Source organism: Girardinichthys multiradiatus, chromosome 2, assembly GCF_021462225.1.
Source record: "Girardinichthys multiradiatus isolate DD_20200921_A chromosome 2, DD_fGirMul_XY1, whole genome shotgun sequence".
NCBI lineage: Eukaryota > Metazoa > Chordata > Actinopteri > Cyprinodontiformes > Goodeidae > Girardinichthys > Girardinichthys multiradiatus.
Genome location: NC_061795.1, coordinates 26959539 through 26977194, shown reverse-complemented (window position 1 = coordinate 26977194; position 17656 = coordinate 26959539). Strand labels below are relative to the sequence as shown.

Sequence of the window (17656 nt, the reverse complement as noted above, 5' to 3'; positions counted from 1 at the left end):
GCATCTCATCCAATAGATCTACAGGTGCTCTTTTTGACAGGCCTGTCAAGTTTAGGTGGATGGCCACAAATCTGTGCCAGAACGATATAAGTATTTACCAAAAAGTAAATGTCACTGTGTCACAGCCTCATCTCCTTCTTGGTGCTCTTCTGTGTGTTCTGTGCTGGGCATGTAATGTCCTTCACAAAATATCGTATGACATAAAACCAATACAGAACATTTCCTTAAACACATCAACCCCATGATGAGGTGAAACATGATGGTGGCAGCATCAGGCTGAAGGAGATTTGTTTTTTTAGCAGGGACAGGAAAGCTGGGCAAAGTTGATAGGAAAACAGATGGAGCTAAATACACAGCTGTCCTTGAAGAAAACCTACTAGAGGCTACAAAAGACTCAATGGGGCAGAGATTCACCTTCCAGCCAGAGAACCACCTGGATCATTTAGAATCTGTGGCTGGAAATATTCTGAACTTCCCTCATTGACCAAAAACAGTAATTTTATTTAGATGAATTTGTCACAGATGCGAACCAGTGACCATAAATGACTCGAATAACAATGAGCTTGTAGGTTGTGAGCTGGCGCTAGAGAACACAGGTGCTAAAATCGCGATTTGAGAGAGATGTTATAATCAGTTACTGGAGCACCAAAGATGATTCAACACAGAGTTAAAATCAGTAAACACAGAAGATGCCTCCAAAAGCTCTTAACAGCTTGATAGGGTTCACTTTGTGGGTTTGCATGAGTTCGTGTGGTCTTATGTCATTTAGCACATATAGATTTCACAGTCTGAACTAATATAGGAGCATCAACAGACGTTCAGCTTATGCTGCTTAAGAAACTCCACATAAGAATGTGCTGGTTGTCGTCGTCGTCTTCCGCTTATCCGGGATCGGGTCGCGGGGGCAGCAGACTCAGCAGAGACGCCCAGACGTCCCTCTCTCCAGACACCTCCTCCAGCTCCTCCGGGGGGAGCCCAAGGCGTTCCCAGGCCAGCCGAGAGACATAGTCCCTCCAGCGTGTCCTGGGCTGTCCCCTGGGCCTCCTCCCGGTGGGACGTGCCTGGAACACCTCCCGAGGGAGGCGTCCAGGAGGCATCTGGTATAGATGCCCGAGCCACCTCAACTGGCTCCTCTCGATGTGGAGGAGCAGCGGCTCTACTCCGAGCCCCTCCCGGATGGCCGAGCTCCTCACCCTATCTCTAAGGGAGTACCCGGCCACCCTACGGAGGAAGCTCATTCCAGCCGTTTGTTTCCGGGATCTCGTTCTTTCGGTCATGACCCAAAGTTCATGGCCATAGGTGAGGGTAGGAACGTAGACCGACCGGTAAATTGAGAGCTTTGCTTTTCGGCTCAGCTCTCTCTTCACCACAACGGACCGGCAAAGCGCCCCCATTACTGTGGCAGCCGCACCGATCCGTCTGTCGATCTCCAGCTCCATTCTTCCCTCACTCGTGAACAAGACCCCGAGATACTTAAACTCCTCCACTTGAGGAGGACAAGCCACCCTTTTCCGGTCGAGAACCATGGCCTCGGACTTGGAGGAGCTGATCCTCATCCCAGCCGCTTCACACTCGGCTGCGAACCGCCCCAGTGCATGCTGTAGGTCTTGGCTAGATGGGGCCAGCAGGACCACGTCATCTGCAAAAAGAAGAGACGAAATCCTCTGGTCCCCAAACCAGACCCCCTCCGGCCCTTGGAAATCCGGTCCATAAAAGTTATGAACAGGACCGGTGACAAAGGGCAGCTCTGCCGGAGTCCAACATGCACCGGGAACAGGTCCGACTTAGTGCCGGCAATGAGAACCAAACTCCTGCTCCGCTCGTACAGGGACCGGATGGCCCCTAATAAAGGGCCCCCGATTCCATAGTCCTGGAGCACCCCCCACAGCGCATCACGAGGGACACAGTCGAATGCCTTCTCCAGGTCCACAAAACACATGTGAACCGGTTGGGCAAACTCCCATGAACCCTCGAGTACCCTGTAGAGGGTATAGAGCTGGTCCAGTGTTCCACGGCCGGAAAGAAAACCACACTGCTCCTCCTGAAGCCAAGGTTCGACTATCGGCCGGACTCTCCTCTCCAATACCCTGGCGTAGGCCTTACCAGGGAGGCTGAGGAGTGTGATCCCCCTGTAGTTGGAACACACCCTCCGGTCCCCCTTCTTATGAAGGGGGACCACCACCCCAGTCTGCCAGTACAGAGGCACTGTCCCCGACCGCCACGCAATGTTGAAGAGGCATGTCACCCATGACAGCCCACAACATCCAGAGATTTGAGGTACTCAGGGCGGATCTCATCCACCCCCGAAGCCTTGCCACCGCGGAGTTTTTTAACCACCTCGGTGACTTCTGCCTGGGTGATGAAAGAGTCCAACCTCGAGTCCCCAGCCTCTGTTTCCACCACGGAATGCATGATGGCAGGATTCAGGAGATCCTCGAAGTACTCCTTCCACCGCCCAATTATTGTCCTAAGTCGAGGTCAGCAGCTCCCCTCCACCACTATAAACAGTGTTGGCGAAGCACTGCTTCCCCCTCCTGAGGCGCCGAACGGTTTGCCAGAATCGCTTCCAGGCCAACCGGTAGTCCTTCTCCATGGCCTCACCGAACTCCTCCCAGGCCCGAGTTTTTGCCTCTGCCACAGCCTGGGCCGCAGCACGCTTGGCCTCACGGTACCAGTCAGCTGCCTCAGGAGTCCCACAAGCTAACCACAGCCAATAGGACTCCTTCTTCAGCTTGACAGCATCCCTTACTGCCGGTGTCCACCACCGGGTTCTGGGATTGCCGTCGCGACAGGCACCGCAGACCTTACGGCCACAGCTACGGGCAGCAGCATCGACAATAGATGCGGAGAACATGGTCCACTCGGACTCTATGTCTCCAACATTCCCCGAGATCTGGTTGAAGCTCTCCCGGAGGTGGGAGTTGAATACATCCCTGGCCGAGGGCTCCGCCAGGCGTTCCCAACAGACCCTCACTATGCGCTTGGGCATGCCAAGTCTGTCCGGCTTTCTCGTCCTCCAGCGGATCCAACTCACCACCAGGTGGTGATCAGTGGACAGCTCAGTCCCTCTCTTCACCCGAGTGTCCATAACATGCGGCCGAAGATCTGATGATACGACAACAAAGTCGATCATTGACCTCCTGCCTAGGGTGTCCTGGTGCCAAGTGCACTGATGGACGCCCTTATGTTTGAACATGGTGTTCTAGCACAGAAGTCCAATAACAAAACACCACTCGGATTCAGATCGGGGAGGCCATTCCTCCCGATCACGCCTCTCCAGGTGTCACTGTCGTTCCCCACGTGGGGGTTGAAGTCCCCCAGCAGAATAATGGAGTCCCCGGGAGGGGCACTATCCAGCACCCCCGACAGGGACGCCAAGAAGGCCGGGTACTCTGCACTGCCACTCGGCCCGTAGGCTGAAATGATAGTCAGAGACCTCTCCCCAACCCGAAGGCGCAGGGATACGACCCTCTCATCCACTGGGCTAAACCCAGTGGATGTGCTGGTTGTGTTACGCCTAAAGCATCACAGAAACATTTTACCACAGACACTCCAGTTAATGCCTGATAACACCCATGCTCTGGTGCCCGTTTAAGACCTGCCAAACTTTTGCAATAGAGACACCTGATCTGCCTCTGTATCCAGTTTCATCCAAACTGGACAAGTCCTTCTGAATGCTTTGTTGTTTTTGGAAGTGATTTATTTTACCGTGAAACTGAAAGCCCGAAACCAAAATATTAAAAGGAAATGGTACCAGATGGTGAGTCAGCTAACGGTTCTAGGCAAAAACAATTACTTGTCTGACGGAAGGAACGTGATGTTTTCTTTCACAGAAAGTTCTCACCATTCCATTCATGCTTCTTCACATACCTTTCATTCATGCTTCCTACCAAACCCAGAAAGGCAGAGTTCACAAGTCAAACAGATACTGTCCTCATCTATCCTCTGCCCAATGCAACAATTTATCTAAGATTCAGCAGGCAAAAATAAAACAACTCTAGCCTACAGGTGAGTTAAAAATAATCCAACTCGCCTTGAAATCTGTTGCTGAGAACATTGTGAAATACTAAGAGATAGTGGGGAAAGACCAGAAGGTTGTATCTTGACATTTCACTTGCCCTTTGAAAAAGTGGACAAACTGCCATAGCTGCATTCTTTAAAGCAAAAGCACACCCACATGAAAAAAGTGCACAGAGATGCAGGTGCCACTAAGATTTACCTCAGGGACGAGAAGCACCAAGCGAGTTTTTATGAGCTGGTAAGAGAAAAGTTTCTTTTCTTTTACTAATTGAAGTGACCCATTTCTGATTGAAACTAAACAAATGAAGTTTTACAAGAAGGAGCTTTTGATCAAGCTATTTTTTAAATTTTGGTTTGTTTTCTTAGTTGACATTTCTAAAAGCTGACGTACTTTTTCTGGGTGGTAAAAACTAAACCTGTTTTAACTTAGGATATACCACAGCTGAAACACTTCAAATGATGGCAGGTAATTATCCTGGTAATCACAACATAACAAAATTGTGCTTAAAAAGATGACTAATCCTGCAATATTTTTCAGAACATGGATCGCCTTGCGATCCACAGGATGCCACTTACTGCATGAATGGTGGGACATGTTATAAAATACCATCTATGGATAAGATCTCCTGCGTGTAAGTAAAATAAAACACACACACAAAGGTTTTTACATGCCAGTATGTAAAAATATATGCAGAACCAAGAGGGAAATATGGCTGAGATTTCCTTATTTTTTGTTTTAACACTTTGCCTCTTTAGCTGCAGTGAAAGTTTCAAAGGAAGCAGATGTGAGCAGTACCAGCTCTTGAGTTATTCTCTGGATGAACAGGACAAAGGGTTATTAGCCGCCGTGGTCATTCTAGTCATGCTCATCTTCGTGGTGCTGGCTGTTGTCATCTACTATGTGCATAAGTAAGTAAACCCAGTACTCTTAAAACATCTAAAAGTCTGAATGTTTAATATTGATCAGTCTAAACTTGGATGCAAATTATCAAAATGTAATATTTGGAGCTTAATTTACTTTTTTCCATGCACAGGATGGTAAAACAAAGAAAACTAAACCAACAGAACAATGGCCAAGGGTGGGAGAAATCAACAGTATGAGATTTCCTGCCGATATGCACCTGTTTGCGTGCATACGTTAAATACAATAAATGTTATTTACCTTTGCTGCAGTAAATCATGTAATTTAGAGAGATTTTGCTTATTTGAGTAAAAACAAAATGAGTAAAAACAGACACAAGGTATGGAATATTCTTAAGTGTTTGAGAAATAAATGCCGCATCTAAACTTTGATAAGACAAGGAAGTTGTAACTTGTTACATTTCAGTGCATTTGTTTAAATGTGCATTTATGTAGTGCAATTTAGATAACCAAATCATATTTTGTGAAATGTTTGGTGAAAGAACAAAAAGCAACCTACTGTAACAATGACTGGATGCTTTAAAAAGTGTTTTTTAATCATTTTGAAAATGTATAAATGTAATTATTTTTCTGATGACCGTTTATTCATACAACTTTGTTCCTGACTAACAAATCAACAGTTTATAATCTTTTGCTGAACGCACCCATCACCATTTAATGTTTTGTTGTTGTTTAGTCGTAATTGTGGTGTTAACCATAGCTGCCCCGGGGAACGTCTAGACTGGCCATAGGGATCTCACTTCCCAGAAACCCTCAGCAGTTTCACCCCTGGCTCACCTAAAGCTGAAAATGCGAAAACACATATAAATGGCAATCCTAACCTCTGTTCATGCCCAACTAGTTTTATTAGTTCCCTTAAACTTAAAAACGTATTTCAGACAGGTATTTTTAAAATGGTAATGTTTGCTGAACTGCAGGGGTGGGTTTTCAGTGTCCTCAATACTACAATAAAAATCTGCACACTCCAGAATAATAAATAATGAATATATGAGTACAGGTTAAACTTGCTGCTGAGGCCTATTTTCTTTATGCATTGGTACTTTGACCATGCCATCAAGAAATAGTGTAGAATTAGTTTGAAATAAAGAGTTAATATATTTTGACATTTAAAGAAAGAAATGCCTCTTCCATTGGAAAACCTTAAATCATTATTATTTATGCTGAATATTATCACTCATTCCCCTGGTGGATTTAGTTGTAAAGTAATATTTTAATTTGACCAACATTTTTTTTTAGGGGAAGTAATATTAACATTGTGAAGTGGTGCAACCAGAATCCCTACTTAATTCCGTTATGGGTATCTTAGGAGGGTGCTAAAGATTAGGGCGATGGCAAGGAGGCCTTCCAACCTAAAAGACCTTGAGCTAATTGCGAAAGATGAACAGACAAAAATACTAGTGGAAAAAGTAAGAAAAAAAAAAGTTTGTCCACCATAAAAAGTAGTGCTTAATTGCTGTAATGTCAACAAAGGTTTTTTCATAGGTAATTTAAAACGGTTATAAATATTTTGTGATATGACAATATTTTCTTAAAATGTAAATAAACTTTTTTTTTTTTTAAAAGATACCCCTTGTACAATGTCTTATGTTTTAAGATATGGCGTAATTTGCTTTCAGAAACAAACATCTTGGTTGAATGAAAATAACCGTAGGTCAGAGGCTTTGCCGTTTCTCAGTATACTGCTTCCACCTAGTGGCAGAACAGATTTCCTACCCTGTAAAAAAAAAAAGAAAGGAATAAAACTAAGTTATAGACAGCTGTCTATTTCATAAAATTTGAAATGTTCATACATTTGTTTTAAGTTACATTTACAATAGCTCTTTTGTGCATCTTAATCAGAGAGGAACTATTATTAAGCAACTCATTTCCACTTTTTTTCTCCAGCCTTTAGAAACATCCACTTCCCCTTTTAGTTATTAATATGCATGGACACTGCTTCTGACACTTATTACTATTATTATGCAAAATAATTAAAGCAACAGCAAAAAGGAACAATTTTATAGAACATTAGGCTGACAAACTTTTCATGGGTATAAAATACATTTTTTACAGTCTCAGCGATGTTAAGAAGAAACATAAGTTGAAAACTTTGAAAGCTTACTGGTAAAAATTATAAAAATCCTTCAGCAACAAGTCTCAACTATAAGCAAGTAGAGCTTAATAAAAAATGTTAAATATGAAAGACACATTAGAAAATTCTACATCTTAAGACGGATGAACAGATGAAAAATCTGTAAAACAATTTGTGAGCAGATGAACAATTTGTAAAACCCAAAACCAGATTTATTGTTTGTTTAATCTCATTTCACTTTGTATCTAACCTGATCAAGTTTGAAAAAAAAAAAACTGACCGCCTGAAATACTTCCTCGTTTTGATTTGGCAAAAGTGGTACCCTTTGCTGGACTTATACTTTGCATTCATAAATACACTGCAAAGATTTATTTTATATCCTAAAAAATTATTCAGGGACTTTCTTTCACATTGTTTTGTTTTGATTTTAGTATTTGTTTTCGTTAAGCAACCAAACAAGGATGTATTATCATTTGAGCATAAAAAAGGACAACTTTAGAGGTTAAACATGGTTCAGTCTAGAAATTATATAGAATTTAGCAAAAACATTTCAAATATAATCTTTATCCATAGGCAGCATGATGCAGAGATTATTTGCGTCATTCTATGAGTGATGTTAGTGAAGACACACAAATAACATTTTGCTTTTAAAACATTTCAAAATGTTTCTTAGACAGAAACCTGCTCCATGTTTGGGAGTGGAAAAAAAAAGGAGAACAAAAGAAGTGGATAGTCTAAAAGAACCTACACGGATGGACATCGTCAAATTAGGAATAAAAATCCTTTAGAGATCAGACAGAGGACCTGAGAGATGTGTTTGGCTCTTCTGTAATTCCTTCTACCGAAGCCACCTTCTTACTGAAACTCCCATCAAGAATTGCTTCATTGCTTTCAGTGGGTGTGAAACCTTTCTTGTCAAAAGCAGCAAGGAGAAAAAAGGCTGAGGAATGCCAAATTACACAAGATGTGGACAGAAAGCCAACTGGCTTCATATTTCAGTGGCAATAATTCTAAACATGCTGCCAATACGGTATGCAAGACCGAACACGGAGAAAAATAAAAAACTTAAAGGCCAATAGATACGCTATCAATCACAGATTGGCTTCTTTCGACCACGGACATTAACATGATTTTAGTACTGGAGGGGAAAATCCAATAAAAGTTAGCCAAAATCAAAAGAAGCACTTTGAAAGGTCCTCTAGGGAGCCTGGAAACATTCTCTGAAGCCTACTTTAGGAAATTCCAATAATGCTTGCAAAAGCATTGAAGGCTTCAACTTTGTTTTGAATAACAAAATATTAACTTCACATACTAAATAGAAAGTTAAAAGCTGTTTAGAACTTTAGAGTTTGTCTTGTGGACTGCATTTGCATTCCTACTCATTTAAAAAACTAATATACATTTTACAATAAGATGAGGTATGGGTCAACAGTTTTTTTTTGCTGGATTTAAAAGCTGTAGAAAACCAACATTTGTAGCCACATTTTCAGTGAACTTAAAATGACTTACTCACACATTTCTGGCTTTGTCAAACTGATGAGCAATTTTTAGTGCAGTGCTATTCAGTCCCACTGACTGTATGTTTGTGATAATGGTGACCACCACCCCTTGTGGGAGGAAGAAGTTCTGTCCCTGGTGTTGGTCTAGCTCCTCACTGGGCAACACAAGAAGAACGCTGCTGGCCCCCACAGCTCCTCCTGTGTGGGACACATAATGCCTGCGTTTCCTGCACTGACCATACTTCTGCAGCTTCTCAACCACCAGCCAGCCTTGGCCATACAGTCCGTCTTTATCCCAGCTGGCCTCCGTCTTGTCAACTGGTGTCCACAGCTCTATGACTGATTTGGGTTTAAGGAAGCCAGGGAGAAAGTCATCAGTGTCCTTAAGTTGGGCCACCTGGTAGCTATAGAGAAGAGCGTTACCAAAGAGCAATAGATCTCCCACTGTGGAGAGGAAGCCACCTCCAGCCCATTTGTAGGAGTTGTCTACATACGGGCAGTTTACTACTCGCCCTCGCTTGTTGAGGTGATAGAATCTGTGAAGGAGATCGATAAGAAACATAGTATTGGATTTTATAGTTAATCAGACAAAAAAACAAAACATCTACTCCAATATGATCAACTGCACACATGGAATATACAGCACATTACAAAGGCCTTGAGCTTTTTTTTTCTATTTGTTACATTATAACTACAAACTGTATTGTATTTTATACAGACTTTGTGATAGATGACAGTAGTTCATGACTGAAGTGAAAGGAAAATGCACTGCTTTGCACTCAACATTTTTTACAAAAATAAAAAAATTTATTTAGACCCCTGTGTCAATACTTTATAGAAACACATTGATTGATTTTTTTTTTTGGGGGGGGGGGGGGGGGGGGGGTCTTCACCAGCTTTGCAAATCTGGGAACTCAAAGTCATGCCCATCGTTTTTGGAGCTCAAACACAGCCATGTTGGATGAGAATATATGAACATCAGTTTTCAAGTCTTGCCACAGATTCTCCATTGGACTAAGGTCTGGAGTTAGACTGGGCCATTCTAACAAGAATTTGACCCAACTCTTTCTATTGTAGTTCAGGCTGCATGTTTGCTGCTGTTGTCCTGCTGGAAGTTGAACCTCTGTCCCAGTCAGCTCTTCCAGGATTGCCCTTTATTTAGCACAAGCTTACCCGTCCCTGTTGAGAAAAGGATTCCCAAAGCATAATACTGCCAACACCATGTTTCATGAGGGGATGGCCACATCCCGGTGCAGTGATAGTTCTTTTCAAGAGAATCTCCCACCTGAGATGTGGATCTCTGCAGCTCCTACAGAGTTACTATGTGCTGTTTGGCAGCTTCTCTGATAAATGTCCCTCTTGTCTGGTTTCTCAGTTTAGATGGACCCTGTCTTGGTATGTTTGCAGTTGTGCTATCCTCCATTTTTAGATGATGGGTTGACCAGTGCTCTGGGAGAGGAAGAAAGCTGAGATATTGTTTTATAATTTAATCAGAGAATATACTGAGATTAAATTACATGCTGGGGCACTCTATGTTTATGCACAATTATGTTAATGATAAAGGGAATTGGTTGCACTGGATTTAGTTTAGGGGTATCAGACGTTGCTGAATACAAATGCCTGCAACACATTTGTGAAATTTCCACCAAATAACTTTCCTTTCAGTCCCCAGTAATTCATTGCTTTGTGTTGCTCTAAAAGGATAAAACCCCAATAAAATACATGGACGTCGGTGGTTGTATGACAAAATATTGAAAAGGTTAAAAGGGCCGTGGACACTTTTGCAAGGCGCAGCAGAGGACAAACTAAACATAAATTTTATAGCTTGCCTGGATCGGTGATAGATAATGGGGTCATTCTCATCTGGAACTGTATTGAGCATTCCCAGCTCCCGGAACATGTTCATCATGAGATCCAGGAAGCGTTGGCGCGCAGCCCGCTCCAAAACAGCACTAAGCAGGGTGAAGGCGTGAGTGGAGTACAGGAAGGTGGTGCCTACAATGCAACCAAAACATTATTCTGACTTATCAACGCTTAAAATTTATCGTAATGGAATGGTTTTGCATGAATACCTCCCTTACCAGGTTTGAAAATTAGTGGGTCATCCTTAAAAAGGTCCAGGGACTGAATGACACTTTCAAAATTGTCCTTTAAGTAGTACTCTTCATGCTCAAATTCTTTTTTCCTCTGAGCCTGAGTGGATTCTTTGCCTTTAGAGGATTGATCTGCTCCGGGTTTATCTCGGCTTTCAAATAAGCTTTTCTCATCCTCTTTCTGTTTACCTGGAAGCTTCAGGAGTCTCTTGGCTTTCTCTTTGTCCTCTTTGACTTTTTTTGCATCTTTCTCATAGTGCCTTATACCACTTAGGTGTGATAGTAACATACGAGAAGTTATTGTAACCTGAAAAAAAAAAACAGAAACAAAAGCAAAAGAAAAATGTACCATGGATGGTTGCACTCATTACCGTAAGAAATTTTCCAATATTTCTGAATGACTTACATCTTTTCCATCAAACTGTTTCTGAGGAAACTCTGGCACATAGTTTTGGACGGGGGCATCAAGATCGAGTTTACCTTCCTCGCACAGTCGTGCAGCAGCTGCAGATGTGAGGGGCTTACTGATGCTGGCAATTCGCATCACCGTATCAGGAGAGCATGGGACACGATTCTCCAAATCAGCACAACCAATTCCTGAATCACATGAACATCTTCAATGAGTGCAGGGTGTGTAAAAGCAACTCATAGATATGCTTACTGTGCAAGAAAGCTGTTTAAAGTGATCATGCAACATCTGCAGTCTCAGGTTTGCTCAAAGCCACCTTGATTGTGCTTTTGCTCAATAACCCTTGATGTGTTTTTCTGCATGCATGCCATCATGTTAACCAACTTCCTTTCAGCTTCATTAAGAACCACCACTAAAGCTAATATCAATATACAGGTCCTTCTAAAAATATTAGCATATTGTGATAAAGTTCATTATTTTCCATAATGTCATGATGAAAATTTAACATTAATATATTTTAGATTCATTGCACACTAACTGAAATATTTCAGGTCTTTTATTGTCTTAATACGGATGATTTTAGCATACAACTCATGAAAACCCAAAATTCCTATCTCACAAAATTAGCATATCATTAAAAGGGTCTCTAAACGAGCTATGAACCTCATCATCTGAATCAACGAGTTAACTCTAAACACCTGCAAAAGATTCCTGAGGCCTTTAAAACTCCCAGCCTGGTTCATCACTCAAAACCCCAATCATGGGTAAGACTGCCGACCTGACTGCTGTCCAGAAGGCCACTATTGACACCCTCAAGCAAGAGGGTAAGACACAGAAAGAAATTTCTGAACGAACAGGCTGTTCCCAGAGTGCTGTATCAAGGCACCTCAGTGGGAAGTCTGTGGGAAGGAAAAAGTGTGGCAGAAAACGCTGCACAACGAGAAGAGGTGACCGGACCCTGAGGAAGATTGTGGAGAAGGGCCGATTCCAGACCTTGGGGGACCTGCGGAAGCAGTGGACTGAGTCTGGAGTAGAAACATCCAGAGCCACCGTGCACAGGCGTGTGCAGGAAATGGGCTACAGGTGCCGCATTCCCCAGGTCAAGCCACTTTTGAACCAGAAACAGCAGCAGAAGCGCCTGACCTGGGCTACAGAGAAGCAGCACTGGACTGTTGCTCAGTGGTCCAAAGTACTTTTTTTGGATGAAAGCAAATTCTGCATGTCATTCGGAAATCAAGGTGCCAGAGTCTGGAGGAAGACTGGGGAGAAGGAAATGCCAAAATGCCAGAAGTCCAGTGTCAAGTACCCACAGTCAGTGATGGTCTGGGGTGCCGTGTCAGCTGCTGGTGTTGGTCCACTGTGTTTTATCATGGGCAGGGTCAATGCAGCTAGCTATCAGGAGATTTTGGAGCACTTCATGCTTCCATCTGCTGAAAAGCTTTATGGAGATGAAGATTTCATTTTTCAGCACGACCTGGCACCTGCTCACAGTGCCAAAACCACTGGTAAATGGTTTACTGACCATGGTATCACTGTGCTCAATTGGCCTGCCAACTCTCCTGACCTGAACCCCATAGAGAATCTGTGGGATATTGTGAAGAGAACGTTGAGAGACTCAAGACCCAACACTCTGGATGAGCTAAAGGCCGCTATCGAAGCATCCTGGGCCTCCATAAGACCTCAGCAGTGCCACAGGCTGATTGCCTCCATGCCACGCCGCATTGAAGCAGTCATTTCTGCCGAAGGATTCCCGACCAAGTATTGAGTGCATAACTGTACATGATTATTTGAAGGTTGACGTTTTTTGTATTAAAAACACTTTTCTTTTATTGGTCGGATGAAATATGCTAATTTTGTGAGATAGGAATTTTGGGTTTTCATGAGCTGTATGCCAAAATCATCCGTATTAAGACAATAAAAGACCTGAAATATTTCAGTTAGTGTGCAATGAATCTAAAATATATGAATATTAAATTTTCATCATTACATTATAGAAAATAATGAACTTTATCACAATATGCTAATTTTTTTAGAAGGACCTGTATGTACAATGGCTCTCAAAAGTGTACACAGCCTTTTTTTTTATTACACCATGATATTAATTTCAAAGCTCTTTCCACCTTTAATCAGACATATACTCTGTCCAATTCATCCTAAAAAACAAATCTGTTCAAGGGAAAATAATATTGACTTTTTTGCCCAAGTGTGCACATACCATTTACTACTTTGCTGAAGCACCTTTTGATACAATTTTAGTATTAATTTTTTTTTATTAGGACTTTATCAGAATCCTACATCTTCACTTTCTAATATTTCCACTCTCTACCACACAGAAGTTCTCCAAATCTGTCAGGTTGTGAGGACAACTCTTGTCTATAGCCCTCCGAATTAAGTCAACCCAAAACCTCCATTGTGGTCTGGTGGGGCAAAGTTGATTTGGATGTATGCTTGGATTCACTATGATGCTTAAAAATAAAACCTCTCTGCATCTCTAGCAATCGAGCAGATACCTGAAGGCTTTGAGTAAAAACTGACTGGTATTTGAGTAAGTTTATGACTTCAACCACCTTGACAAAACCACATTTCTACCTGAAGAAAAGTAACCCACGAGGATGAGGTTCCCACCACCCTGCTTCACTGTGGTGTTCTTTTGGTAATGTTCCTTGTTTTGTTTTTTTTAACCAAATATACACTTCAAAATTGTGGCCCAAAAGATGAGTTTAGTTTCATTTCACCATAAAACATTCCTCCTCGAGGTTTTGAGATACTTTAGCCAGGTCTGGATTATTTCTTTAGAAATAAAAGAGGTTCAGTTGTAAGTCCAGATGCAAATACTATTTCCGGTTTATGCTGAGCTAAATGTAATCTGGAAGGAAAAATTATTTGGTTATACATAATTAGTAAGCATGATAAATGGCAGCACTATTTGCCAATTCTGACCAGACAGTGAACACATTTTTTAAATAAGACTACTTCTCCATATTTACCTTAACTAAATAATACAAAAATACCACTTGCACATTATACAATGCAAGCTTAGCAATGCTGCAATATTGACTTTGTAGTTTTCATTTTTCCCTGTTTTACTTCTTTGAAGTAAAAAAAGTGGATCTCTCATTTAGCTTCCTTTTGGGTGGGGAATGGTCAGATTAGAGGGGTTTATGCTTCTAAATGTAGGAGTTGTTCACAGAGACATGCAACAGCATTCATAACCACGGAGTTTTGTTTTCACGTTGCAACCGCGAACCTTAACGTACCCTGCAGTGGAGGGAAAAATATGTGTGGTTTTCAAAAAGTGTTTCATAAAGCTGAATGTATATTTAGGGTCAAAGCCTGAAAGTGAAACTCCACCCCAGACTCAAGTCTTTTGCAGATTCAACAGGTTTTCCTTCAAAGATTGCATTTATCACCATCCATCTTCCCATAAACTTAGACCCGCCATCCTGTCTCTGCGAAAGAAAACCTTCCCCACAGTATGATGCTGCCACCACCAGGTTTCTGGTGACCTATCACATGAAATCCCAATAAAACACACTAAAAGCTTATACTTGTAACAGGACAAAATGTGGAAATGTTCAAGGGGGCTGGATCCTTTTGCAGGATATCCCTTTGGTCCAGAGATATGTTGTACTTTTACACACATAAACACTGGATACATTGTTAATATGAGTGGTGACTTCATGCTAGAATGTTTAGATTGTCACCCACCTTCAGACCACACTTCAACACCATCCACAGCAACCCCAACTACCAGTCCTGGAGCTCCGACCTCAGCCTGATAAAAGCAGAGATGACTAAGTTAATAACACAGGTACTAATAAAAATGAACTGTCATTAACCAAGTTGGTTTCACAGGCCTACCTCCTTGCCTACCTTTATCCGCTCCAGGAGGTCTCTGCTCACTTTTATGGCGTCTCTGTAAGATTTAGTCTTTTGTGCTATTTTAATTTTATCATCACATGAGCTGTTTGCAGAGTCGGAGCTGTATTTCAGGCCTACAGCTAAAACAACGCCAACACCAACCCCGTACATCCAGGTTCTGGACTTTGATCGGTGTTTACAAATGACTGTGCCCCCGAAAAAACGCCTCTGTGTCCGAATAAAAACACCGTCTGCTTGCGGTGTTATTAGATACCGTGGCGCTGTTAGCGGGGCGCATTTGGCACATAAACTACGAGATAAAAACATGCGAAACATGGTGAAAACACTTCGCTTTAAATGGTTGTCGTGAACATACAGGACGCATTCCTTTAACAGTCAGCCGGTGGATCACCCGGGAAGAAGCGGTGACGGGATGCCGTGGGAGGAGTAAGTTTCCCTCTTAAATGGACAGCGAAGCGTTTAGAAACTACTAACCCGCACCAGAAACTTTTCCCATCCGTTTACCTTTTCCAGATTTCGTTACAGTATAGACTTATAGTAAAAAATAGTGTCCTTCCCAAAAATATCTACGCAAAACAGCCCATTATGACAAAGTGCAAGCATGTTTTTAATAATTTTTGTAAACTTATTAAGAAATTTATAAAGAAATAAAGCATTTAATATGATAGGTTCACAGCATTCTTCCTTTTCAAGAAACACACATTTTTGCTGAGTTCCATCTGAGTTCCATCCATCCATCCATTTTCTATACCTGCTCAATCCTTGAAGGGGAAAGAGGCAGGGGTACAACCAGGACAGGTTTCCAATCCATAGGGGCTGGTTGGAGTTTACCCGTTTCTGAATTCTGTCAGCTGAACCTGTGTGAAAGTCTGTCAGAGCATATTAAGCCAGGAATCAAGCAATGAAGTCAAAAATAATTATCTTTAGACCTAAGAGAATTAGTTGTTTTAATCCAGAGAGTCGACCATTGCTAATGTACTCCACCAATTGGTATTAATAATAGGGTGGCCAGGCATAGGCCACTACTCACTAAAAATGAAACTGCAGTCCAATTTTGCCAAAGAAAAAACCTTTAGAAATTATCTGAACAAGATAAATTAAATTCTGTGGTCTGATGAAATCAAACTAGACCTTTCTGAACTGAAATCCAAGCATCATGTTTTGAAAAAAACAGTTTACTGCTTGTAATGTGGCTCAAACTAGCCCCACTGTAAAGCATGGTTGTGGCAGTGTCATGCTGTGAGGATATTTTTCTGTGGCAGGAACTGGGAGACTGGTCTGCACAGGCAGCAGCCAAAAATAGAGAGATTCTTCAAGAAAAGCTGCTAAAGAGTGCTTTAAAACTGAGACCAAGGCAATGATTCATTGAAAATACCCCAAAACACATGTGCTAAGCTTGAAAAGAGAAACCCAAGAACACATGAGGCTTTGTTCATTCCCAAAGGTATTTCAACAAAGTATAAGGTAACAGCAACCCAGGGCTAGTTTATTTGTAACACACCATTGATACACAGGGTAATTCAAAGTATTTTAAAGGAACAACAAAGAGTCAAAGATTAAAGAAAAAACATCTGTTACACCATAAGGACAAGCAAAGCATCAAATAAAAGCATAAAAACATGACATATAATCACATAAAAAATGAAATGTTAAAATAATCAAATTTAAGCAAAGAAAAAGCTGAAACATGATGGAATGGAAAAGCAACTTTGGACCTTTTTTTAGTATGCTGCAGCAAACATTAATGTTTCAGCCCAGATTTAAAAGAGCCAACAGATTCCACACATCTTAGGCTCTTAGGCAGTTGGTTCTAGAGCTGACAAGCATTGAAATTAAATGTTGCCTCCCGTTGTTTAGTTTTGGTCCTGGAAACACTGATTAAGGAGGTCTCTGGTGACCTATGAGGTCTACATGGTTCATACTGACCAGCAACTCTGAAATATATATTTAGGACAGAGACAGTACCTTATAGATCATAAAGATTTTAAATTCTATCTTTGGATAAAGGAGGCAGTGCAGTTATTTAAGGACCAGAGTTGTGTTGGTGTTGGTGAAGACTCTGGATGTGAAACATCAGCTTAACAAGCTTTTTGGCAATAGAAAAGATTGAACATCTTTCTAAACAGCTGTTTTGCCTTGTCTATCACATGGTACTGTGTGTAGATCTTTGATAGAATAAAAGTACTCCAGTCAGTTATAGAAGTTTGCAACATAACATTTTGGTGGTGTTTATACTTTTTGGTAGAACTGTATAAACTACTAGGGTTCACCTGCTGGCAAACACAGAGCCTGCATTTTATTATATATAACCAATTCCATGTACATTACAATTTATTTAGGACAGCATTTAATTTTTTTGGCATGTACAACTCTTCTATCTTTATCTCAGGCATTTGGTCGAATCTATGTAGGCCTACTAGGTGAAGCGCCGTCTGAAATTGCGTGCAAACCACGCCCACCCGGCTCAACAATTTGTTTCGCCGGATGAGAAATGGTGCGGATCTACTTGCATACTTCCTGCTTGAGCCCTTGAACTAGGCCAACATAATCAAACCCCGACTCGGGCAAAATCGAGCGAAGGATTTGCAGATGCGCTGGAGGGGTCTCTTAATATTAAGGTTAACAAAGCCATCAGAACTTTTATGTTTCCTACCGCAGATTTGTATGAACCGCCAGAGTAGCCTGACCCCCTGACTGATTAGGGCTGAACAAAATGTTAATATTACTTCCAGTCAGAAGAAACATGTTGGTAAAATGAAAG

The 17656-nt window shown here is 41.7% G+C and overlaps 2 protein-coding genes across 3 annotated transcripts; one reads left to right on the top strand and one right to left on the bottom strand.

Annotated features, from left to right (window-relative positions):
- The first annotated feature begins 4265 nt into the window (after positions 1 to 4265).
- On the top strand, positions 4266 to 6507 carry LOC124883165 (pro-neuregulin-4, membrane-bound isoform-like). Its single transcript, XM_047390134.1, has 4 exons — positions 4266 to 4486; positions 4559 to 4652; positions 4777 to 4929; positions 5055 to 6507. Exons 1-4 carry the CDS (start codon positions 4477 to 4479, stop codon positions 5119 to 5121), a joined length of 324 nt encoding a protein of 107 aa, XP_047246090.1. The 5' UTR covers positions 4266 to 4476; the 3' UTR covers positions 5122 to 6507.
- A 417-nt stretch (positions 6508 to 6924) lies between these two features.
- Positions 6925 to 17652, bottom strand: lactb (lactamase, beta). Of its 2 annotated transcripts, none has more exons than XM_047390068.1 (6): positions 14875 to 17652; positions 14722 to 14788; positions 11011 to 11201; positions 10593 to 10911; positions 10341 to 10506; positions 6925 to 9047 (listed from the first exon to the last, which is right to left on the bottom strand). In XM_047390068.1, the coding sequence occupies exons 1-6, from the start codon at positions 15208 to 15210 to the stop codon at positions 8522 to 8524; spliced, it is 1605 nt and encodes a 534-aa protein (XP_047246024.1). In that variant the 5' UTR covers positions 15211 to 17652; the 3' UTR covers positions 6925 to 8521. The 2 variants fall into 2 exon arrangements, with proteins under 2 accessions (XP_047246024.1, XP_047246033.1); XM_047390077.1 differs by having other exon boundaries at positions 14887 to 17652.
- Between the last annotated feature and the right edge of the window lie 4 nt (positions 17653 to 17656).